This window comes from Trichomycterus rosablanca, chromosome 22 (genome assembly GCF_030014385.1).
Source record: "Trichomycterus rosablanca isolate fTriRos1 chromosome 22, fTriRos1.hap1, whole genome shotgun sequence".
Lineage (NCBI taxonomy): Eukaryota > Metazoa > Chordata > Actinopteri > Siluriformes > Trichomycteridae > Trichomycterus > Trichomycterus rosablanca.
Window position 1 is genome coordinate 17,884,983 of NC_086009.1, and position 24,293 is coordinate 17,909,275.

General features: G+C 37.6%; 3 protein-coding genes across 4 annotated transcripts; 1 reads left to right on the forward strand and 2 right to left on the reverse strand.

The window, feature by feature from the left end:
* The first annotated feature begins 1,165 nt into the window (after window positions 1-1,165).
* On the forward strand, window positions 1,166-5,263 carry clpp (caseinolytic mitochondrial matrix peptidase proteolytic subunit). Its single transcript, XM_063018700.1, has 7 exons — window positions 1,166-1,236; window positions 1,550-1,651; window positions 3,172-3,243; window positions 3,341-3,437; window positions 3,764-3,951; window positions 4,030-4,135; window positions 4,489-5,263. Exons 1-7 carry the CDS (start codon window positions 1,225-1,227, stop codon window positions 4,713-4,715), a joined length of 804 nt encoding a protein of 267 aa, XP_062874770.1. The 5' UTR covers window positions 1,166-1,224; the 3' UTR covers window positions 4,716-5,263.
* A 55-nt stretch (window positions 5,264-5,318) lies between these two features.
* On the reverse strand, window positions 5,319-11,644 carry aldh3b1 (aldehyde dehydrogenase 3 family, member B1). 2 transcript variants are annotated; one of them, XM_063018698.1, is made up of 10 exons: window positions 11,319-11,644; window positions 8,904-9,073; window positions 8,575-8,685; window positions 8,292-8,412; window positions 8,012-8,097; window positions 7,624-7,705; window positions 7,129-7,521; window positions 6,784-6,950; window positions 6,193-6,292; window positions 5,319-5,890 (listed from the first exon to the last, which is right to left on the reverse strand). In XM_063018698.1, exons 2-10 carry the CDS (start codon window positions 9,063-9,065, stop codon window positions 5,691-5,693), a joined length of 1,422 nt encoding a protein of 473 aa, XP_062874768.1. In that variant the 5' UTR covers window positions 9,066-9,073; window positions 11,319-11,644; the 3' UTR covers window positions 5,319-5,690. The 2 variants fall into 2 exon arrangements, with proteins under 2 accessions (XP_062874768.1, XP_062874769.1); XM_063018699.1 differs by lacking the exon at window positions 11,319-11,644 and having other exon boundaries at window positions 8,904-9,078.
* A 5,265-nt stretch (window positions 11,645-16,909) lies between these two features.
* On the reverse strand, window positions 16,910-21,250 carry hapstr1a (HUWE1 associated protein modifying stress responses a). Its single transcript, XM_062984770.1, has 4 exons — window positions 20,881-21,250; window positions 18,547-18,627; window positions 17,493-17,759; window positions 16,910-17,207 (listed from the first exon to the last, which is right to left on the reverse strand). Exons 1-4 carry the CDS (start codon window positions 21,074-21,076, stop codon window positions 16,963-16,965), a joined length of 789 nt encoding a protein of 262 aa, XP_062840840.1. The 5' UTR covers window positions 21,077-21,250; the 3' UTR covers window positions 16,910-16,962.
* Window positions 21,251-24,293: the final 3,043 nt, after the last annotated feature.

A 24,293-nucleotide genomic window follows, 5' to 3' on the forward strand; every position in this document is an offset into this window, starting at 1 on the left:
GCACATGTCTGAAGGTTCTGTATGTTTTCTACTAATTCACATAATTTGTATGGAAATTGTGCTTTATATATTTACAATATTATTTTTTGGTAATACAATTGTACTGAACATGGTATGTTTGTACTTTACTGTAGACCAACTAAAGAGCTTTTACAAATGTGTTTCTGGTGTGGCACTTTTCCTGGTGTGGTCTGATTTTTATCAGAACAGAAGGTGTAATAAATAATCAAAAAGTAGAGCTTTTTGTCATTAAATATTTAAAAAGCATTTGGCATAAAAGTGTTTAAATTGTGTGTTTAAGATTTAAGCATAAATAATGAATTGGGATGGTATATAAAATTCCAATGAAAACAGAAAGCAGTGACCAGTAACATGAGTGTCCTTTATGAGGATGGGTCAAGGCCTGGTATATAACATATCACAGAAACATTTTAAGAACAACATTCCTCAATTGTCACTAGGATTTTAAGTATTTCAGCATTTAAGTCTGGAGAAATCTCTGTGTGTAAAGGACATCATCAGTGTGTAAAAGATCTTATCCTTAATAAAACTGACAAGCCGTTTAATAAACACACATTACTGTCCATTCACCCACAATTGCAACACTTTACTATGCACAATGAAAACAAGATGTTAACAACATCCAGAAATGCAGCTGGAATCTCTGAGCTTGAGCTCACCTAAAATGAACTAATACACAGATTATTTCCTGATGGCTGTGGCCTCTTTCAGCAGGATCATGCACTCTGCCACAAAGCAAAAATGGTTCAGGAATGGTTTGAGGAGAACAACGAGTTTGATGTGTTGACTTGGACTCCAAATTCCCCAGATCTCAGTCCAATCGAGCGTCTGTGGGATGTGCTGGACAAACGAGTCCGATCCATGGAGGCCCCGGCTCACAACTTACAGGAGTTAAAGGATCTGCTGCTGACATCTTGGTGCCAGATACCACAGCACACCTTCAGGGGTCTAACGGAGTCCATGCCTCGACGGGTCAGGGCTGTTTTGGTAGCAAAAGGGGGACCAACACAATATTAGGAATGTGGTCATAATGTTATGTCTATTCGGTGAATGAATGAATGAATGAATGAATGAATGAATGACGTTGTGCTGCCATCTAGCGGTCAAAACTGCTCAACACGCTGCTTGACATTGATCACGTGACCGGTGAAGCAACCGTTTCACCAAGTGTGGGTCAGACAGAGTGGATTCTACTTCTACATCATGTCATTACGAGTAAGTTAAGCTTATTTAATTACTTTGGGCTACATGTTTAGAACATTCAACTATATAAAAGTTCTTCACAAGCTTTGGTATAAAAATGTATGAAGCAGCGCTTAATAAATACGTTTGTGTTGTAGCAGTTAGCTAGCTGCAGCTGTAATGCTAACTGTAGATCAATATCACAGTGCTGAGTTCAGACCAGATGAGCTGTGACTGTATTAAAGATGAAGCTCTAAAGCAAGACATGTATATCACCAGAATCATATAAACTTTCGCCTTGAAGCTTGTTGTCAGGTTTTTGATCGATGTCTGTTTATTTATGCAGAGGTTGTTGCAGTGTGGAGGTTCTGTACTGAAGGACAAGAGGCTGTTTCATCAGAGTTTACCATGGAGGAATCCTCTCATACCTATTGTAGTAGAACAAACTGTAAGTCTAATGAACTCCAGCAACCCTTTAAAAATCTCTGTTAGTAGTCTGTATGACTAGTGTTATTAACTGTTTTTGACCGAGCTTCCATGCAGCTGTTAAAAATCCCTTCATTGTTTTAACATACCATACAAAATAAGCACATAAAGATCTTATAATACAGGTGGTGGACAAAATAGCAGCATCACTACATGATAAAAGTAATAAGTACAAACACATCTGGAAAATAATAAGTACACAAGCACAAACAGCTGGACAGGTATGTAAAAAGATGCTGTGAGATAAATCCTTCAGTCCATTAAATTATGAAAAAATACGATTGCACACAGCATGCACACAGAGAATCCATGTGTGTGTTGCGTTCTAATAAGGTAGATAAGAATAACAACTACATGTACAGTCCAATACAGACCATTGATAATCTCCCTCGATCCCGTGGGGTCAAAATGATCATGAAAACGGTGAGCAAAAATCCCAGAACTACACGGAGGGACCTGATGAATGACCTGCAGAGAGCTGGGACCAAAGTAACAAAGGCTACCATCAGTTACACACTACGTCGAGAGGGACTCAAATCCTGCAGTGCCAGGTGTGTCCCCCTGCTTAAGCCAGTACATGTCCAGGCCCGTCTGAAGTTTGCCAGAGAGCATATGGATGATCCAGAAGAGGATTGGGAGAATATCATGTGGTCAGATGAAACCAAAATGGAACTTTTTGGTAAAAACTCAACTCGTCGTATTTGGAGGAAGAAGAATGCTGAGTAAACACCATACCTACTGTGAAGCATGGGGGTGAAAACATCATGCTTTGGGGCTGTTTTTCTGCAAAGGGGACAGGACGACTGATCCGTGTTAAGGGAAGAATGAACGGGGCCATGTATCGTGAGATTTTAAGCCAAAACCTCCTTCCATCAGTGAGAGCATTGAAGATGGAACGTGGCTGGGTCTTCCAGCATGACAATGATCCCAAACACACCGCTCGGGCAACGAAGGAGTGACTCCGTAAAAAGCATTTCAAGGCCCTGGAGTGGCCTAGCCAGTCTCCAGACCTCAACCCCATAGAAAATTTGTGGAGTCCGTGTTGCCCAGCGACAGCCCCAAAACATCACTGCTCTAGAGGAGATCTGCATGGAGGAATGGGCCAAAATACCAGCTACAGTGTGTGCAAACCTGGTGAAGACTTACAGGAAACGTTTCACCTCTGTCATTGCCAACAAAGGTCATGTTACAAAGTATTGAGTTGAACTTTTGTTATTGACCAAATACTTATTTTCCACCATAATTTACAAATAAATTCTTTAAAAATCCTACAATGTGATTTCCTGGATTTTTTTTTCTCATTTTGTCTCTCATAGTTGAAGTGTAGCTATGATGAAAATTACAGACCTCTCTCATCTTTCTAAGTAGGAGAACTTGCACAATCAGTGGCTGACTAAATACTTTTTGGCCCCACTGTACTGGCAGAGAAACCCTTGGTATTTTTATTTATTTCTGTTGTCCTTTTTTCTTTCTTTTTCTCAGGGCAGAGGGGAGAGAGCTTACGATATCTACTCGCGCCTCTTGAGGGAAAGAATCATCTGTTTGATGGGTCCGGTACGTATCTCATAAGAAAATTAGGCAGGAGAATATGTAACAAAGCATTAATACCAACCATATTTTTTCATCCTTGGCTTTAATTTTCTGTCTTTAGATCGATGACTCGGTGGCAAGTCTTGTGATTGCACAGCTTCTATTTCTTCAGTCAGAGAGCAACAACAAACCCATTCACATGTACATCAACAGTCCTGGTGAGAGACGCTTAAAGATTAGGGAGTGGAAATGTACAAAACCTTTCCCACTTCTTGTCAGTACATATAGAATGAAGGTCCATTCTTACTTAAATCCTTTACCTGTATTGTTTACTCAGGCAACCTACACACAGGGATTTACTTTGCACTCGTTAACACAGAAATGATTTGTCACATGTATTTCACATGTCACGTGAAACCCGTTCCATCAATGCAATGAATTTTGTAGAATTTACATGTCACACACAGACACTGTGATTGTTCATCCTTTTGATTCATAAGCATGATTATTTCTTTGCCTTTCTTTTTCATTCACTTACTTGCAGGTGGTGTGGTTACAGCAGGGCTGGCAATCTACGACACTATGCAATACATCTTGAACCCGATCTCCACGTGGTGTGTAGGCCAGGCTGCTAGCATGGGCAGTTTACTGCTAGCTGCAGGCACTGCCGGTATGAGGCATTCACTGCCTAATGCCCGCATCATGCTGCACCAGCCTTCTGGAGGGGCCAGGGTAAGAAAAGATGAGAACAGGAGTATGTTTTGAGAAATTTTTGGGAACGGCTGACACATTTCTGATTTCCTGTTTTAGGGTCAGGCTACAGACATTGCCATCCAGGCCGAGGAGATCCTCAAGCTGAAGAGACAGATTAACAACATCTACTGTAAACATACAGGCCAGCTTCTGGAAACCATAGGTACTGTTTCTGTAGATTATGTGGAATTAAGTACAATATCTTACAATCTTTAACATCAGTAGAGATTACTCGGTTATGAGCTAGCAGCTACGTTTAAATGCAGTCTGATTACCTTTAGTAAACTGACTAATAGCTTAACCAGAGTTGAAAAATTATTAGATCATCACTGATTAGGGGATTTAGGTCTGTAATTTTTTTAAAGAGTGATGAAAAAATGATATGGTAGTGCTGGATGTAAAATTAAACAGATATAAAAGATCAAATGACACCAGGTGAAACTGTGTTGTTGTCTGATTAGCCCAAAAGACACATTTGTGTGATGGTTTGCCATTGTGCATTTGTTCTTTCCTCAGAGGGTGTGATGGAGCGAGACAGATACATGAGTCCCATGGAAGCGCAGGACTTTGGAATCATCGACAGGGTCCTGGTCCATCCTCCACATGCCGGCCGGGATGAGCCAGAGCTGGTCCAGAAGGAACCGACCACTTCCAGCAGCCAGCCTGCCTCCTCTGAACCAGCAACCTCAGAATCTACACCGTCAGGGGCCAGTCCACCCTCCTCTTACAAACCTGAACCATGATTCAGAGGTCTGGTCTGAAATCACCCACAGCTATTGGTACTATGTGGAACATGGGGGAGGGGGTGTATTTGTTCCCTCTGGTCCGTTCTGAGCCTGTGTTGTGTGTATCACACTATGCTGAGAAAAACTAAAGATTAACATTAAAGCTAAAATTTTATAGACACATATGTCCAACACCATTTTTTAGGATCTTATCTAACATTCTACACGTTGAAATCCAATAAAATAAATTAATATGTTTTGTTTTAAGGATAAATGAAATATTACTTTTCATCAACAGTTACATGGTACCAAATGTGAATTTATGACCTACAGTAGTTTGTCTGTTTTACAGTGATGTTTAGCTTTGGTTTTATACACTCACCAGCCACTTTATGAGGAACATCTGTTCATGTGTTCTGTTCGGCCAACTCCACACCCCAGACATAGCCAATCATATCTGCACAGATGCCTGACTGGCCAATAGCACTACTAAGATTTGAATTCTGGATTTACTGTTTTGCCGCACAAGTGCCCCCATAAATTGTTAAATAAAGTTTTTAATTGCAGACTGATTTGAAACTCAAGTAAATATATCTATCTTTGCATTCAGAACAAAGGTGATTAGTGTATTAAATAAGTCTTTAATAGACTTTTGTTTACATTTCAGGACATACAAGACATATTTGGACGTATGCTGCGATTGTCATGTACAGAAAGATAAAAGTTAGGCATAATTATTTTCTATAGCTGTACTGAACAGTATCACCGGATCACTGTTAAATCTGAATTTAAATCAAATACTTTTGATGCAGTGTCAAACCATCAAAAACTACTTTTAAATAAGTAGTCTTTAATAAGGATTGCATTAGTTTCACAGTCTGCAGCACAGGTAAGCGCTTGCATTAGTGGTACCTGAAAACGTACAACTTAATGCTTGCATGCTTTCGTTTAGGTACTTTCATTCCAGTAGTAAGCAATAAAAGCCTTATTTTGTCACATCACACTGCACACTCCCCAGCTCTTCTTTTTAGCTGTTGTGGCCCAGCGCAGCCAGCCCAGGTTTGTTTCTCCGTATGGTGGATAGCGTAATGCACTGATTCGCTCAAGTTTCCAGGTACGTAGCATACAAGCTCGTCTGTGGCTGAAGGTCTCAAAACTCCAACGGCCGTGATAACAACCCATCCCACTTTCACCTGAAATAAAATAAAAAAACTGGGATTAATTAAAATACATTTGTGACTGGCTCAATTTCTACAGTTAGTTTATTAATACAGAGTTTCTCTGGCCATTTTGGGTAAATATATTAATAAATGTACATTCTCAAATCATTTTATATTATATTTGTCTATACAGGTTAGTTTCTTTTCTTGATCTTTATATTACTAAATAACTACTATATACTTTACTACACTTGACCATGGCTGAAACACATGCATTCCCAATGTCCCAATACTTTTGTCCATATCTGTGCTATAGTTGTTTCCCCATCACTTACCCACTCCTCCAAAAGGCAAACCAGGAAGTGTCATGTGAACTATTCCATCATTAGAGCAAAACCCTCCGCTACTGGTTCTCTCCAACACTGTGGTCACCACCTGAAGTAAAATTATTATGGTTAAAATAAACTTTATTGAACCTTAAAATAAGGCATTGGCTTATGTGCATATTATATTTATCTACTGTTATCAACAATTAATGTAACAATAAAATAATGCTTTAAATCTCATTTTAAAGGGCCATAAGCACATGCTGTTTGCTTAATCACATACAGTTGTAATAGGGCACCTATTACACTAGGCCACCCACCCGGGCCTTCCCTTTACCCACACAGCTAGCTGGATGGGGTATCAGCTCATTGCTGATGCAACAGCAACTCCTATTGAATGATTAGGCACAAACAAAAGCGGCATTATAATACTTCCAGCATGGATAGTGATTCGTTATAAGTGAAACAGATGAAACACTGTTTCGATTGGTTATTTGTGGAACATGTTATGTGTGTAAGTAATACAAAAATTCAGAGGGTTCACAAGCGTTCCAACTTTGTCTTGCCTTGATTAAAGGAAAACTGCTTTCAGCCTCCTACCTGAGAGTTGTCAGAAAAGACGTAAAGAGCCAGGGGCTTCTCCCTCTGGTTAATAAAGCTGATGCCCTGCTCTAGAGACTCCACAGTGATGATGGGAAGGATGGGGCCAAATATCTCCTCTTCCATCAGAGCGTCTGATTCTTGTAGATCCACTACCACCGTGGGAGCTGCAGAAACAGAAGATTCATTTGATTAGGACATGGTGGGTCTGATGCCACCTGGAAAACTGGGCACAAGGAAGGAATACTCCCTGGACAGGACACCAATAAATTCCAAGTCATAGATGCAGGACATATAAAAGATGGGTAGTATAGTGTCTGACTTTTCACTAATTTATTTTCTTACCAATGAATTTTTCCTCTCTCGAGCAGTCTCCTCCAACAACCACTTTTCCTTTTGACTTTTCCAGAAGTTCTGTAAGTCTGTTCCAGTGCCTGTCTGTCACGATGCGGCCGTAGTCAGGGCTTTGCTGCACATGAGGCCCATAGAAGCCCTCCAAGGCTTCAGTAATTGCAGGTATCAGCATATCTCGCATCTCTGTTGTGCACAGGATGTAATCTGGTGCCACGCAACTCTGTCCTGCATTGAAGAATTTGGCCCAGACCAGCCTCTTTGCGGCGGCTTTGACGTCCAGCTCGCCGTAAATGACACAGGGGCATTTTCCACCAAGCTCTAGCGTGACGGGGGTGAGGTGCACTGCTGCTGCCTGCATGATGCTACGCGCCACCACTTTAGAGCCTGAGAAAAATAAGAGAACAATTTAAAAGTGGTGATTAAAAAGTAACACAAAAAATAAACACACTGATTAAAATCATCTATCCCGCACTGGGTCCCACCTACCCGTGTAGAAGATGTGATCAAATCTGTTCTGCAACAGCAATTTGGTATCCTCTGCTCCTCCACGTATAACTGCAAAGCACTCCTGTTTAAAAAAACAAGCAGAAAATGATTTGTTCAATTACAGCATATCCAAAATTGACACAAAATATTGTGGTGAAAGACAAGTGAAATAATCTATGACGTAAATATTGCAGGTCTGTGATACATCATTGTGTACAGAAAGAAGTCTAAAACTGTTTTTTCTGCAGGGTTTATTTGTCTGAATTTGTCCGTCTAAATCTATATATTATACATTTTTGCAGGATCCTAATATATTACATATAAACTTTACTCTATTATTTTAGTAAACTGCAGGCTAAACAAAGGTAAACACTGCGGTGAGCTTTACCTGAGACAGGTACTTGGGTATAAGGTCTGAGAGAAGGCTTTCCGTTGCTTGACTGATCTCAGACGGTTTGAGAATGGCACAATTGCCTGCACACACAAAACATATGAGCATGTAATTCATTTTAACTTTCAAATACAATATAGCCTTTTTGACAGAATATCAACGAAAGAAAACCATTCATCATTCCATCATTTCAGAATTTAGATAACGTTCTCATCCATTTATATAATTATATACATACATTATTCTGAGGGAGGTTAATGAAGACATGCATGCTTACCTGCAGCAATAGCACCAATCAGTGGGGCCAAAATGAGCTGGAGAGGATAGTTCCATGCTCCTATTATCAAAACTACACCTAATGGCTCTCTGCGTACAAAGCAGTCATCCAGTTTTGTTGCCTAACAAAAAGTAAACAGTGGGAAACAATTTTAATATGAAATAGTCAGCAATGTACTTAAATACTGCTGTGACAACTTTTCATTTTTGACGAGTCATTTTTTTTTTTGGTCTGAACAAGGCGAGCAAGTGATCACTTAAACAAGACGTGTCATTAATCTTACCAGATTTTTGCCCACATAGCTGGGTTGCATCCAATCTTGCAGGTTACAAATGGTATAACGAAGCTCATTGGCCACAATATCAATTTCTGATAGCACTGCCTCAAACTTGGGCTGCAGAAAAATAAAAAAATGAGTTAGTCCTGTGAAACCAGAAGTCATGTTCAGTTCTTACAAAATTTGCTATAGCTTAATCTTCTTTCATTGGAAAGGGCAGATGCGACCCACACTTTGCAATTTGCCATTCACTTGTGGTTTGGTAACGGTATTAATAACGGGCTTAGAAAACTTTCAGAATGTTTTGGTGGTGTTGTGCACACTGATATGTTCACCTTGGCAAGGTCCTTGCGCAGTGTCTCTAAGATCTGTGTCTCATTGTCCTCTAGTAGAGAAAGCAAAGCCTCCAGCTGAGTCAGACGGAATTGGAGGGGAACAGTCACACCAGATCTGAATGCAACCTGAAGTCTCTTGATCACTTCTTTATGACTTTCCATTTCACACACTTTTGACAGAAACACAGAAAAATAGAGGATGAACATTTTAAATGGTGTTGCGATTTAGCTAGTTCACAAAATGTCAGATTGTCATAACTTGCTACCTCAAAGCCAACCTTGAAAGTTTTCTCCATACAACTGAACTGTATCACGGTTATTTGTACCAAACACATGTGGTGGAAAAACCCTTAATGAAATACTTCTGAGACTGGATTGTGAGTAGAAAAGAGATTTATTCTTGTCTGCAGAAAAGAATCACACTGACAGAGTCTCACACAGAGACTATGTGAAAAGAAAATAAACATCCTTATATAAACAGAAAATAAACATCCTTATATACTCTTGTTAGTGACCTTGTAGGAACACAAGACCGTGGAAGATTCCACCGTTAACAGAGATTTCTTAGCTAGAACATAGGAACTATTCTAAATTAGCTAGAACTGGGTTTTGGATGTCATACAATGCAATTGACGCACTTCTTATCAAGTACACCATGTACACATCCAGTAACATTCTATTGTAGCAGTGTTCTTGGCATATTGGAATATGACCACTGGATCTACATTTTCTAAGTAGTAATTGGTTATGTATTAATACTTCTAGTGTAAATTAACACATATGAGTTTGGAGTTCAAAACGTGGTTGGATGTTCCCATAATGACCCAGCATGGACCCCCTGGCACCCATATTGTTCCCTACTATTTTTGACATTTGCAACCTTGCATGACTGTAGTGAAAAATTTAAAATAATACTGTTGTCACGGTGTTGTCCTGTATAGTCTAATCCGGTGACCTAAAATGTTCTACTATTTGTCAGTCAGTGCTTTGGCTTCTTAACATGCTGCTGTCCAGTCCCAGACAGGTGAACACATGTGAAGATGAAGCAGCAACATGTTGAAGAAAAGGATGTCAGAACAGAATTAGTTAGTTACAGAATACAGACCTGCAACTTCTGTACATAAGTTCATGTGAAGTAGGTACAAGGTTTTGTACCAGAGTCATTCTATAATTTGGGGTACATTCCATGTCCAGTGATAATAATTATATTTATTCTAACAATTTTCTTTAAAAATTTCATATTTTACCTATTAATGGAAAACATGTTGTAATATCACAAAAACATTATGTGCATCCTATGCTTCATTTAGCTTGAAATTTGTCATGATGTTCCTAAATGAACAGTTTTTGCTGTGTCTGTTTTTTAAGTTGAGGGTGCCTTGGTTTCAAAATAATGAATAAAATTATTAAGGGCATCAACATCTTTTTTTAAATTTATTTCAATAGTTTAAATACTAAAGAAAAATAATATTTTATATTTTAAATATCTCTTTTAAATAATTTAAATATATTTATTTATTATTGTCCGCAAAAGTTCTGTCAACTATGTTACTAACAGAACTCCACTCAGCAACTCAAAAATGGTTTGTTCTAAAACTGTGACCAGCATTACATGATATAATTTTTCTCTGTGGAGGGTATATTGAACAAACTGTGGTGAATGTCCTCTTATTTTTTTAAATATTTTATCTATAATAGAACATTGTCAATGAGTATATTAATTGACCGTCAACTATGTTACATACATTGTTATGGTTACAATTTGTTTAATAATTTTAATTCAAATGTATGTTCAAATTAGACATTATTCTGTTCAAGAAATGACATGTGGTCAGCCAGGCAAGGTCTACCACTGAAGTTATGGGTCAAAATAGGGAAATTGTCAACTATGTTACCTGTCAACTAAGTTACCTAGTAGTCTACATCTACTTGCCCTTTTAAATAAAAAAAAATAATAATTATGTTTAAGCTTTGCAACTAGTGGATATGTTACACTAAAGGAATATATTAATTTGAACCACTGATTGTTCTATTGAGAGAGAACAATTTTTTTGTACTTTTTTGGAGATGTGAAATGTACCCCAAATTATAGAATGACCCACCAACCTGAATGTAACAGATTTCTGGCTTTGTAACTCAGTGGATGTGATCATAATGATGATGGCAAACTTTCACAACTTAAATACAACATAGCATTGACTTTAGGGGTTCGATGGGTAGCTCGATGCTTGTGGGTTTGAATTTAGAAAGCAGGAGCTTGGATTCATTAGGATATTTTCGACAGCAGTGTTCCCAGCAACATCATATTTACTGTTCTAAGCTGAAACATGTTAACTTAACAACCGGTAGATGAATTAAAAGAAAATAATGATTGAGATGAAATGAAGTAAAATGAAGTATGCAGTACAAACTCACCTAACAGTAAACTTTACCAAGTATTTTCTCCTGAAGCGTTACTGAGTTCGGTGCAGTTAATCCAGGTTTCAGTGAAGGTAGTTCCGGATGTTCAACTAAATCAAGTTTGTCGAGTTTGGCATTAGAATGGTTGAAACCTACTAAACTTCCTAACCTACCAGAAACACTCACAGCAGTTCTGTGACTTCCCTTTTAGAGAAAATTCTGATTTAAAAACTAAATCGTATTTAATTAATTAAACAGTAAGTCAATAAGTAAAATGAAACTAAAATAATGATCCCAGACATGCACCTAAACCCTGGATAATCAGTGCAGGAACAGCAGCAGAAGCCTCCGGAACTCTGTGTTGAACAGGGGAGAGCTGGGCTGGGTCAGAGCCGTAGATAGAGAGAGTTGCGACACTCCTTGATCTCGCCGCTACGCGGTCACGTGGTTCATGTAACCCTCCAATAGTTCCAAACAAACCCGGCGCTGTCATGTTCTCATATGGGACAGGCAGCAGTGAGTGAAATATTAAACAGTAAATAATAAACATTTGTACAATTTCTGGGTATTTTCAACTGCGTTTACATTTACTGCATCTGCTTTAATATCAATTTGGTATATGAAGTGGAAGATTGATGTTTATAATGACTTAATAGGTCGTTCTTGTTAACACACAGTACATTATATTAGCATACATTACATAATGCGATATCATTAAGTAGTAGAGACAATATACAGTACAGAGATTAGACAGTTTTTTATGTTTTGTTTTTTACATAAACTAATCTCCCTTCACTTTCCTGAGGATTCATAATAATAATCATTTTGGTTAAACACTAAGCCATGTGGCTGGATTCATAAGGTTTACCTGCACTGAATGAACAGATTCATAAACACACTACCGTACCAATACCTTTAACATTATAGTGCAGGTACATGAAATAGCATTAATTCATGTCTTATTTCATGAGTAAGTAATAATTTATTCCTACATGTAATACATGAATTAATTCATAATTAATATGCACTAGTTCATTTTGTCTAATGTAAGTGGTGGACAAGGTACACAAACCATGTAGTTGAGTTGAAGTAGAGATATCCAAGGTAACATATTACTCCAGTAAAAGTAGTAGTAAAAGTAAAAATACTCTTTACCTCCACTAAAGTACTAAACTAAATTTACCTTCAAATGTACTTAAGAATGAAAGTAAAAGTATAATGATTTATTATGGCTCTGATGTTTTATTATCATTTCTGTAACAAGACTCTTGATTAATCAACTTTTAATTAATCAATTTTAGGTGAAAAGACTCTAGTGTCAATAATTTAGCTTAGCTGACTAAGCTAAATTCAGTTATACCTATTAATTAAGATAAACATGTAACATTTAGTGCTGAGCAAATGCTAAATAATAACAGTATTACGTATATTAATGACATCAAATTCATTATTTTTTTTAAAACAAAGCAACAAACAGCTAAAAATGCTTGATAAGTAGTGGAAATGAATGGGGCTCTATGGGATGTTTGGAACTATACAGAGCTCCACAACCCGGAAGCTGCACAGAAAATATGTCCCGCCCCCTTTCCAACGGTTCCCTATGGGAGTGTCGCCACTCTGTTCTCTCTACCGCTCTGGGCTGGGTGTCAGAGTTCCAGACACTTGCTGGGCGTTCCCGTTTAGACTCGCCTACAAAACAGAAGCCACGCCCACAATGTACATTTAAAAGACGCTTTTATCCAAAGCAGTTAAGAGTTAAGGGCCTTGCTCAAGGGCCCAACAGTGGCAACCTGGAAGTGGTGGGGTTTGAACCAGCAACCTTCTGCTTACTAGTCCAGTACCTTAACCACTATGCTGTTATAGGGATTTTAAACCAACTCTTCCTTGGGGAATACTTTTAGCTTTAAAAAGTATCAAGACATATCTTGCATATACAGTAGTGTTCAAAAAAATAGCAGTGGTTTTAAAAAAGTGAATAAAGCACAAAATCATTATGATAACTTTTATTTCCATAAATGCAAATGCACTGAAAATACTCCACTTTCAATTCTAATTCAAAACATTAACAAAATTTAGCCAGTTTGTGTTAATCCTTTACAGAAAGTTAAGAAAAATGAATATTAGGCTGTTCAAAAAAATAGCAGTGCCAGCATTTTTCTTTAAAAACTCAAAAAATGTATGTATGAACTGAAAAAAATGTTTGAGGTTTCACTTTACTAATAATAGTAAATAATAATAATAATAATAATAATAATAATAATAATAAACTAATAATAACTAATATTTAGTGGCATAACAATTGTTTCTGAGATCTGTGTTGCATGGAGTCGACCAACTTCTGGCACCTCTGAACAGGTATTCCAGTCCAGCATGATTAGACGACATTCCACAGTTCTTCTGCATTTTTGGGTTTTGCCTCAAAAAAACACGTTTCAGATGTCAGCCCACAAGTTCTCTGTGGGATTGAAGTCAGGGGATTGGGCTGGCCACTCTATTACCTCAGTCATGTTTGTCTGTAACCAAGATGTTTTGGGTCATTGTCATGTTGAAACACCCGTTTTAAGGACATTTCTTCTTCGACATAGGGCAACATGATCTCCTCAAGTATTCTGATATATTTAATCTGATCCATGATCCCTCGTATGCGATAAATAGGCGTAACACCATGGTATGAAAAACATCCCCATATCATCATTTTGTACCACCATGCTTTACTGTCATCACAGTGTACTGTGGCTTGAATTCAGTGATCGGGGGTCGTCTGACATACTGTCTACGGCCACTAGACCCAAAAAGAAAAATTTTGCTTTTACCAGTCCACAAAATGTTGAGCCATTTCTCTTTGGAACGTCCTTGGCAAATTTGAACCCATTCAGGACGTGTCTTTATCTTAACAACGGGACTTTACAAGTTCTTGCTGGTAAATTGGCTTCACTTAATCATCTTCTGTACTCACTGATAACTTCAGATGTTCCTTGATCTTTCTGGAGGTGATCATTGGCTGAGTATTTGCCATTTTGGCAATTCTTCGATCCATTCGAACAGTAGTTCCACGCTTCCTTCTGCGTCTTTCAGGTTTTGGTTGTCACTTCAAGGCATTTGAGATCATTTTAGCTGAGCAGCCTAGAATTTGCTGCACTTCTCTGTATGTTTTTTCCTCTACAATCAACTTTTTAATAAAAGTACGCTGTTCATCAAAACATGGTCTGGAACAACCCATTTTACCCAGTATTTCAGAATGAAATGCGCTATGACCAACCTGTGCAACATTTGCCCCCCTCCTACCTTAAATAAGGACCAAAACTGACACCCGTTCTTCTGCAGAATGAATGACTTCACCAATTAAACACCTCACTGCTATTATTTTGAACAAGCCCCTTTCAATCAATGCTTCAATTACTCAGAATGAGCAGCATGCATGTCCTAATTGTTGGGTTTGTTTTGTTGTCATTACTCTACTACACTTTCAAGTAAATTTTTTGCTATGTAGAAATATCACTTCTACTAAAAACAGTGATTTATCAGGTTAATGGTGTTGGACTGCTATTTTTTTTAACACCACTGTAAATCATATTTTTAAATCTATTTACAGATTTAGTGAGGTGATTGTGAGGACTGTTCCAAAAGATTTACCTTGCATTAAGAAAAAAAAAAAAAAAATCCCTACAATTTTCCTCCCAATTCTGTCTTATACATTTTACCTCCACTGTTCCAGACCTGAGCGGCACAGTTCCATACCTCGCCTCACAGCAAGAAGGTCCTGGGTTCGATCCCCAGGCAGGGCGGTCCAGGTTCTCCCCATGTCTGAGTGGGTTTCCCTCCCACAGTCCAAAACAGTCCGGTCAATTGGAGACACTGAACTGCCCTATAGGTGAATGGGTGTGTGTGTATATGTGTGTCTGCCCTGCGATGGACTGGCGCCCCGTCCAGGGTGTGACTGTGTTTTGCGCCCATTGAAAAGCTGGGATGGGCTCCAGCAACCCTAACTGGATAAGCGGTTAAGGAAGTGACAGCGAGAGGTGTTCCGGATCTCCACTACTGACCGAGGAAAAATGTAACTAACACAAGAAAGTCTGCTAGTTTTTCCAAAGTGTGAAGCTTTAATGTGCATTTTGACCAAGTAAACCAGCAAGTAAATAAGTGAGCTAAAGTGAGTGTTTTCATTTCATTTCTGAGTTCAGGTTTTTAACTTGGTAGTAATAAGATCAGTGATGGTTACTAAACATGCTTTCTAAAATATCATTCTGCTCTAAAAATAAAAACATGACATTATTAGAATAACCTTTAGGCTTTATTTTAGCAAATAATTTACCAACATTACTGTAACAGAATGCTGTAAACTTCACATTTTTGTCTGATAAACAGAATCAATTTACAACTGCAAAACAAAAGGCAAGAAATTAATTTTAAAGACAAAAAACATTTTCTCCATGAGAAGAAAACCGAAGCAAAAAAGTTAGTTAAACCTATAAGAAGCTAAAAATGTAGTGTTTAGGTAAGATTCATGATAAAACGTCTCACATTAGCAAACCTAGAAGAAAGAGAAGACAGTAGTGAAACTCGGCTGCGTTTTATATATAGAATTTCATGCACAATCTTATTAACAAAGTTTTTGAAACAGCAGCAGTTGAATTCTCTTTTTATTGAAATGTGACTTAAACCAATCTTTTGTCTCACAAGGCAACACTAACGTCTAATGATTATTTTAATTCTGTTTATCTTTTAAGCCTTAATTTAATAGAAACTCAAAGTATTCAGTAAATCCTAGTTTAGTAGTACGAAGATGTTCAATACTCCAGATTCAATCTAAACGACTGCACATTTACGCTGTTCTGTTTATCGACTCTGTAATTAAGTGGCACAGTTAAAACAAATGCCACTTATAAGCAGCCTCAGAAAAACAGGTTAAAAGGACACTTCAGTTTCAAGCTAATGCAGTTTTCATAACAAGTTTCTCAGATAAGACAGACCTTGCTAATCATTATATGCACCTTAATATAAGCAAACAGTTAAAATGATATCAAATTAAATTGCATTTAATTCAAGCCTTGAAACCCAAGATGTAATTAATTGCACTAAACTTGTGATCATTCCCTTTTGGCTTCTAGAATATTCAAAGATGGTATTGCACTACGACCGGTATTAATCCTACCTTTAACAAAAGAGAACAGCCATGATGCAAGATAGTCGGCAAGACGGGTGTGGCTTTTTAACTGAGCCAGTAAAGACCTTAAAACTCCAGCTATTTTGTTGTGTGGAAAAGTAAACACAGAATTTGAAAACCTGCACTCTGCAATAAAGTGACAATACTGTTAAAGCATAATTACTACATACCCCACCATACATGTTTTTGTAGTATTATGGCAGCATTATTCTTATAGGTAATGTTAACTTACCACCACCTCTAGCATTTATTTGCTAACAGTTAGCTCTGGGGTAAAGTATTTCGTTATGGCTGCTCTACATTTATACCTTCTTTTAAAAACTAATTTTAACAACAAAACTGAGGTACTATAGTGGTCTGCCTTTTGGCAGTCATCAATAATGACACTTTTAATGGCCCTAGCTTCCTTTCAAATAGGAACCAAAACAAACAAAAAAAAAACTTATTGAGGATTAAGTGGCTTTTATTATTAAGCAGCATGGTGCGTTCACGAGCTCAGATCGTCCTGTTGCGTTTATGGGTCGGCGAGTCCGTGATGACATCGCTGCACTGGGCGCTTGTCCGCTTCCTGGTGGCACTATTTTCAAGGTGCAGTGCCATCTCTTCTGCTATGAAAGTGTTCAGGTCGACGTCGTGCAGGCCGTTTCTTCTGCGGCTCGGGTTCGAACTGCCGCTGACGTGAGTGGGTGAGCCTGGGGTGCCTGATCGAACGCTAATGCTGGCCATAGCACCACTTAAACCTATGAAACAATGTAGGAAAAGAACAAAGTCATGCTATTTGATCTTGAGCATGTTTGACCGAAAAGTTGCCTTTTCAAGTGAAAGGTAATTGTACGCTGCAAATGGCACAAAGCTGGAATTAATGGCAGGGCTGTCAATTAGAAACCTTTTAATGAATAATATTGGCAGCATTTTTAAAGGAAGGTCTGATTGGGCTAACAATTGTTTTGCACTGTAGACATTTTGCCCTGTAGCGCCAGCAACTGCCACAAATACACTTTATTACAATGCTAAATCATATTTACCGTGCAGTGCTATGGCTTCCCGAAACGGCTGCAAATCAGTTTCCACAGAAGAAACTGTGTCTGATGATGGTGGCCGGTTAGGCGAAAGTTTAGGTGTAGCTCTTGAAACCCTTGGTGGCGGCGCTTTGCCACATAGAAAGCTAATTAAGTCCTCTCTTCGGATGGTCCTCCTTCGTTTTTTGACCCAAGCCAGGACATCCTTGTTGCGCCTCTGGTGACCTGTCTGAATCCCTAGATCATAACTCCTCTGATGTGCATCAACACTCTCTGTTAAAGCAAAACACATCAAAACTGCTGTTATCAATTACATGAAAATGTTATTGGTTAGTGTGCTAATCTTGTTTGAAATCACAGAATGTCTTAACAACAGATCACATTATAGACACTTTAGATTTAGTCAAAGAAAAAATGGTTAGCATCTAACAGGAATTTAGATTTTTTTATTTTAAATTACTTTTAAATTTTTCACTTTTTGTCCAGTTGGCTTTATTTTTATATTTTATATCAGCGAGGTCACCACCGCTGAGATCTGAATTTAAATCAGCCAGGCGTCTAACCAGACAAGACTGGCTATGCCTGAGGGGGAGATGGACGAAGCCCCGCAGTGAATCGTCACCCTGTTCAGGCCTTGCGCCCAGTGTTTCCCGGTAGAACTGGACCTGCCGCAGCCCTTACCAGGATAAATAAAGTGGCTGATAAAAATTAAAAGGAAAAAAATAAGTCACTTTGATTTAAGTAATTTCAACAAATGATTGACTAAAATCCAGGGTAATCCAAAGCAAGAGTCCAGACTTGAATTTGTTCATAGCAGCAACTCCATTTTTAACTATTTCTCTCCAAATACTGCTGCTACTTTCACATCAGAAATTACAAGCAGAATTACAAAGAGCAGCTTTTTACAAGCCACATATTAATAATTAGGACTAACAGAGATAACAGCACTAACATAGTAGTGACCTACAAAGCAGCTAAAAACCTGCTGCTAGACCAAAAAAATCATGATCTTAAATGATAACAGAACATAAAACAGGCCTAGAAATGTAGTTATCTGTACCTTTGTAAAGATTAGTAACTGCTGTTGCAGCGTTCTGAAAGGGTACCCACAGCGACAATCCCTGCTGATGGCAAACACGATCTGGAAGACAAAAATAAAAAGTAAGCACACAGTCATGTGACAGATGACAGGCAAAGTGCCTAAGATGTTTCAAATCGCAAAGACATGGCTTTTGTACAACCCAACTGCAGCTCACCGAGAAAACAGTTTACTTCATACAAAACATACAGAAATGTATATAAGAAAAATAAATCAGTGTGGAGCTATAAAATTTAGTGAGCCCTCTGACATATTGTCACATAAGCTCCCAGCAGTCACATTATCCAGCAAATTCTGAAAGATCCAAAATTATGCAAGACACTAAAGCAGCAGTATAATGAATAAATTACAACCGATTCTTTGTGCTCAGTAAAGTCACTGTTGGCAAATTCAGTGACTGTGACCAATATGGCAAAAATAGTAGGGACATCTCATTTTAATACAGGGTTCTGGTTTAAGGGTTTATAAAAGGCCTAAAAAGGATCAGTTAGCATTAGATGGCTGTAAGGTCAAACCTAATCCACTTATGTTTTGCACTTTGTGTCTGATTTTGCAGACATGACACACATCATTCATGTCAACAGCGGGCACAATCCATCATTAAACAGATTAATCACACGCAACGTTTAAAAAAAGCTTGCACTAAATCTAAACAATCTAAACATCAAAACAATTGATACTGAAATATACATTAACGTCCATTAAGTGTCTTGTTAAAAGGACATGCACTACACTCAGAAAAAACTTATATTTTTGTACCATATCACCCTGCCAAACACCATAACACTCAACTTGGCCTGTCAGGAGTATGACAGAACAATTACTGTATTACACTAATAATAATATTCACTGACAACGAACCTGATGTTTGCCTAGACATGTCATGTAGGATAGCAATACCAAACCATTATTCTTTTATTTTTGTAAAAATGTAAATTTGACCAATACAAATACTAATCCAGTAGACTACTCATATCCTCACAGCCATTTTGTGCAAGCAAACTATGTGAAACATAAGCGCTAATGGCAGTGACCAGTTGTTTCCTATATTCACGTTCATTATCTGCGTGTCCTTTCAGTCAACATTGGAGGTGTTTACAGAATCTGCTCATTTGTAAAATACATTTCTACACCGGCCAGCTACAGGCCAGTTTCTGCTTCAATATTTGCTTGAATCAGGATGATTTAAGACTTTAAAAAGGACTGTATTTTTTTCCTATAATAGACAAAAGATGGATTGGTGACAAAGGCACTTGGTGTCAAAATCAGCCGGTTGTGAGTTCACATTTCAGCTCTTTACTGGTCTTTGGTGGGGCTGTATAATCAAGAAGTGTCATTGTTTTTTGCCCGTGATCTTCAGTTTGGTCAATGATGACGAGTCTGTTTTGAGAAGCCACACTGTCCAGTCCATATAAATTAATTAATCAGTCAAAAGGATATGATTTAATGGAAATGGACAGTGGTAGCCTTGTGGGTAGAGCTCTGTGCTATCAACTGAAAGGTTGAGAGTTCGAATCCCAGCTCTGCCATGCAGCCACTGTTGGGCCCTTGAGCAAGGCCCCTAATGCTCTCTGCTCCAGGGGCTGACACTGTGCTCTGACCCCAGCTTCCAAACAAGCCGGGATATGTGAAGAAAGAATTTCGTTGTACTGTACAGCTGTATATGTATACATGACAAATAAAGGCATTTTTCTTCTAATGAATAATGGAAATCGATAAGTGTGACACAACAATGTCATAACGCTTATAAAAGTGATAATACGTTTAACAAAAAGCTAGGGTGAGCTGGATTACCAATTTTCTTTACTATTATAAACCATAACTATATTTATTCAAATCCATATTACTTTTAAAAAGACACAGTGGTAAACAAATAGGCTGTTACTAAAGAGAACTTGCTAGTCAGTCTATCTATGACTGATAAAGCTGCGTTCCGAACTGCATGATACTTTACTGAACAGTACGTCAAACTAGTGGCGACATCGATGGTGTCCTTACTATTCTGACACACTGTTCAGTACAGCTTTCATAAACAGTCGGTTAACGATTGCGATGTGGTGTGGTGGCTAGTCATTTCCCACCCGTTTACAGTTAGATCCCGCCCCTTCGTTATGGTTGGCTGGTAGGTTCTACTCAAAAGAAAGCCAATTTTAAAAGACTTTCACCACCAGCCAATCAGACAAAGGACTCGGGGTTAAAATGAGCCAATCGTGACATAAAAGTAAAACTCGTCGCAAAACGGGTGGGACATAAAATTTAGCGTAGCCAGCAGAGTTAGCTTTGGACATAACAGACCTTTATAAAGCTGCGCCACCGCAGTGGCTGAATTCTGAAAGAGATGCCAGAGTTTTTCTCGGTTTTGATCGACCTCCTCTTCGCTCGGTTCTCCGTGTTCGGCGTCTGCTAAGCACTGTCTTTCCCAATTTGAGAACCAATGTTCGGGTCCGTGTTCCTGAATCTTTGCCTCATTCTCTTCCTTCCTCTCCTCCATAATGAAAACGGCCAAACTCCACCAAAGTTCGCTTTATCAGCGGTGTGTCTGGGCTGACACGAACGTAAAAGGCCTCAGACTGTAAATAATTGTAATTTAATAGCGATATGTCGAATACAAACTGGATTTGTGCGGTAACAGCTCGGTAACTCTTGCTTTATCTACCGACTTCATTGACGTGTTTGGGGTTATAAAGTGAACACATATACGTTACCAGCCCTAAAGTCCCGCCCTCTGTATCAACATAGCAAAACGATTGGCTAGAAACGCCCCTTTTAGGAAGGCAAAATTAAATCCAAAAACGCTATTGGCTGAAAGTAACGTTAATCAATAAGGGACACAAAGCGAGCTAGAAATGGTCACGTGGAATTAAAGGACAAATTTGTACTGTCCTTATTCAAACCCTGTTATTTAGCATTTCTTTTATTTATTTGATCAACTAGCATTTTGTTTACAATCTGTCTATTATTCAAATGGCGTAAAATTATCTTATATACTAAAGATTTTTACGTCTGCTATGTCTGTATGTATGTGTGTATGTATGTGTGTATGTATATGTGTGTATGTATGTGTATGTGTATATGTATGTACGTCTGTCTGTATGTATGTGGGTGTATGTATGTGTGTGTGTATGTCTGTATGTATGTATGTATGTATGTCTGTATGTGGGTGTATGTATGTGTGTGTGTATGTGTGTATGTGTGTGTGTATATGTATGTGTGTGTGTGTATGTATGTCTGTATGTATGTATGTCTGTATGTGGGTCATTCTATAATTTGGGGTACATTTCACATCACCAAAAAAGTACAAAAACAATGTTCTCTCAATAAAACAATCAGTGGTTCAAGTTAATATATTCTTTAGTATAACATATCCACTATTTGCAAAGCTTAAACATAATTTTTTTTTATTTTTTTTTTAAAGGGACAGTAGATGTAGACTACTAGGTAACTTAGTTGACAGGTAACATAGTTGACAATTTCCCTATTTTGACCCATAACTTCAGTGGTAGACCTTGCCTGGCTGACCACATGTCATTTCTTGAACAGAATAATGTCTAATTTGAACATACGTTTGAATTAAAATTATTTAAAAAATTGTAACCATAACAATGTATGTAACATAGTTGACGGTCAATTAATATACTCATTGACAATGTTCTATTATAGATAAAATATTTAAAAAAATAAGAGGACATTCACCACAGTTTGTTCAATATGCCCTCCACAGAGAAAAATGATATCATGTAATGCTGGTCACATAGTTTTAGAACAAACCATTTTTGAGTTGCTGAGTGGAGTTCTGTTAGTAACATAGTTGACAGAACTTTTGCGGACATTAATAAATAAAGATATTTAAATTATTTAAAAGAGAAACTCAATTTAAAAAATATTATTTTTCTTTGGTATTTAAACTTTTAAAATAAATTTAAAAAAAATAGATGTTGTTGCCCTTAATGATTTTATTCATTATTTTAAAACCAAGGCACCCTCAACTTAAAAAACAGACACAGCAAAAACTGTTCATTTAGGAACATCATGACAAATTTCAAGTTAAATGAAGCATAGGATGCACATAATGTTTTTGTGATATTACAACATGTTTTCCATTAATAGGTAAAATATGACATTTTTAAAGAAAATAGTTAGAATAAATATAATTATTATCATTGGACATGGAATGTACCCCAAATTAAAGAATGACCCATGTATGTGTGTGTATGTATGTATGTCTGTGTGTATGTATGTGTGCGTATGTGTATGTGTGTGTATGTATGTCTGTCTGTATGTGTATGTATGTCTGTCTGTATGTGTGTGTATGTATGTATGTCTGTGTGTATGTATGTGTGCGTATGTGTGTGTGTGTGTATGTGTGTGTATGTATGTCTGTCTGTATGTATGTGTGTGTATGTATATATGTTTTATTTCTGTCACTGTCAGGGTGAATATATGTAAAGTAGGACCAAAAATAAATTCAAATATCGGTGCTCGATAAATTTTAATTAAGTGGCAGAGTTTGTTGAGTGTGTGCCATACAGCATGGGTCTTGGGACTCTCAGATTAACTCACACTTAACTAGGGATAATTCAGATCTGCCAATCCACATTTTACATTTTTTAATTGCTTGAAACTAGAGTACACAAAAAAGCCAGCACGAATTGAGGAGAACAAGCATTGATCAAAAATGATGATTTAACCTGGGTCCCTAGGCAGATTTTGTTGATATTGTGAGATTCTGGGTTAAATCCTCACATCCAGTCACTAACTGAGATAGTGTGGATGAGTGATTGAATAAATGATGTATTCTTTTTTAAACTTTGTGGTACTACATAATAAAACAAAACAAATTAAAAACATTAAAAATGATTCCTTTTATAATAAAACCAAAAAACTAAACGATGTGATTAAATACTTTTATTTTTGAATCAAGTTACACCAATCAAAGGATGAAAAATTCCAGATTCCAAAGGTGGTTAGTAAGTAAAAGAGACATAAGCAAAGTGGAGCATTGTAAACCTCTGATATAAGAGAAAGAAATCTGAAGAGAAAATGCACTGTCACTATACAGCACAGATCATACAGAGATACGTTTTGATGTATTTTGTCCAATTAATGTTGACAACAGTCACTAAAAATGAGGGGCTATGATGTTGATTAGGGGCTTGTGGTCTGTAACATGAGTAACAGGAAAATGTTTCTTATGATACTCTTACCTTCATATCATATCATTTGTTTGTTAACATCAATCAAAAATCTTATTTCATTGTTTTTTAGATAGTTCCATCTTACTTTTTCCCCTTATTTTCGTCCATCTTATTAAGGTTGCTGGTTCAAATCCCACCAATGCCAGGTTGCCCTTAACCCTCAATTGATTAGACTGTTTACTGTAAGTTGCTTTGGATAAAAGCATCTGCTAAATGGCAAAAATGTACATGTATATCCTAGTTCTCCCTTTAGGGCAGTTGTAACCTGGTGGTTAAGATACTGGACTAGTAATCAAAAGGTTGCTGGTTTAAGCCCCACCACTGCAGGGTTGCCACTGTTCGGTCCCTTGAGCAAGGCCCTTAACCCTCAATTGCTTAGACAATATAGTTAATAGTTAATCTTATCTCTTATATACTATCACACTACTGTAAGTCACTGTGGATAAAGGTGTCTGCTAAATGCTGAAAATGTAAATATTTACTAAAGTAAGAAAAAGTTAATATTGACTAATT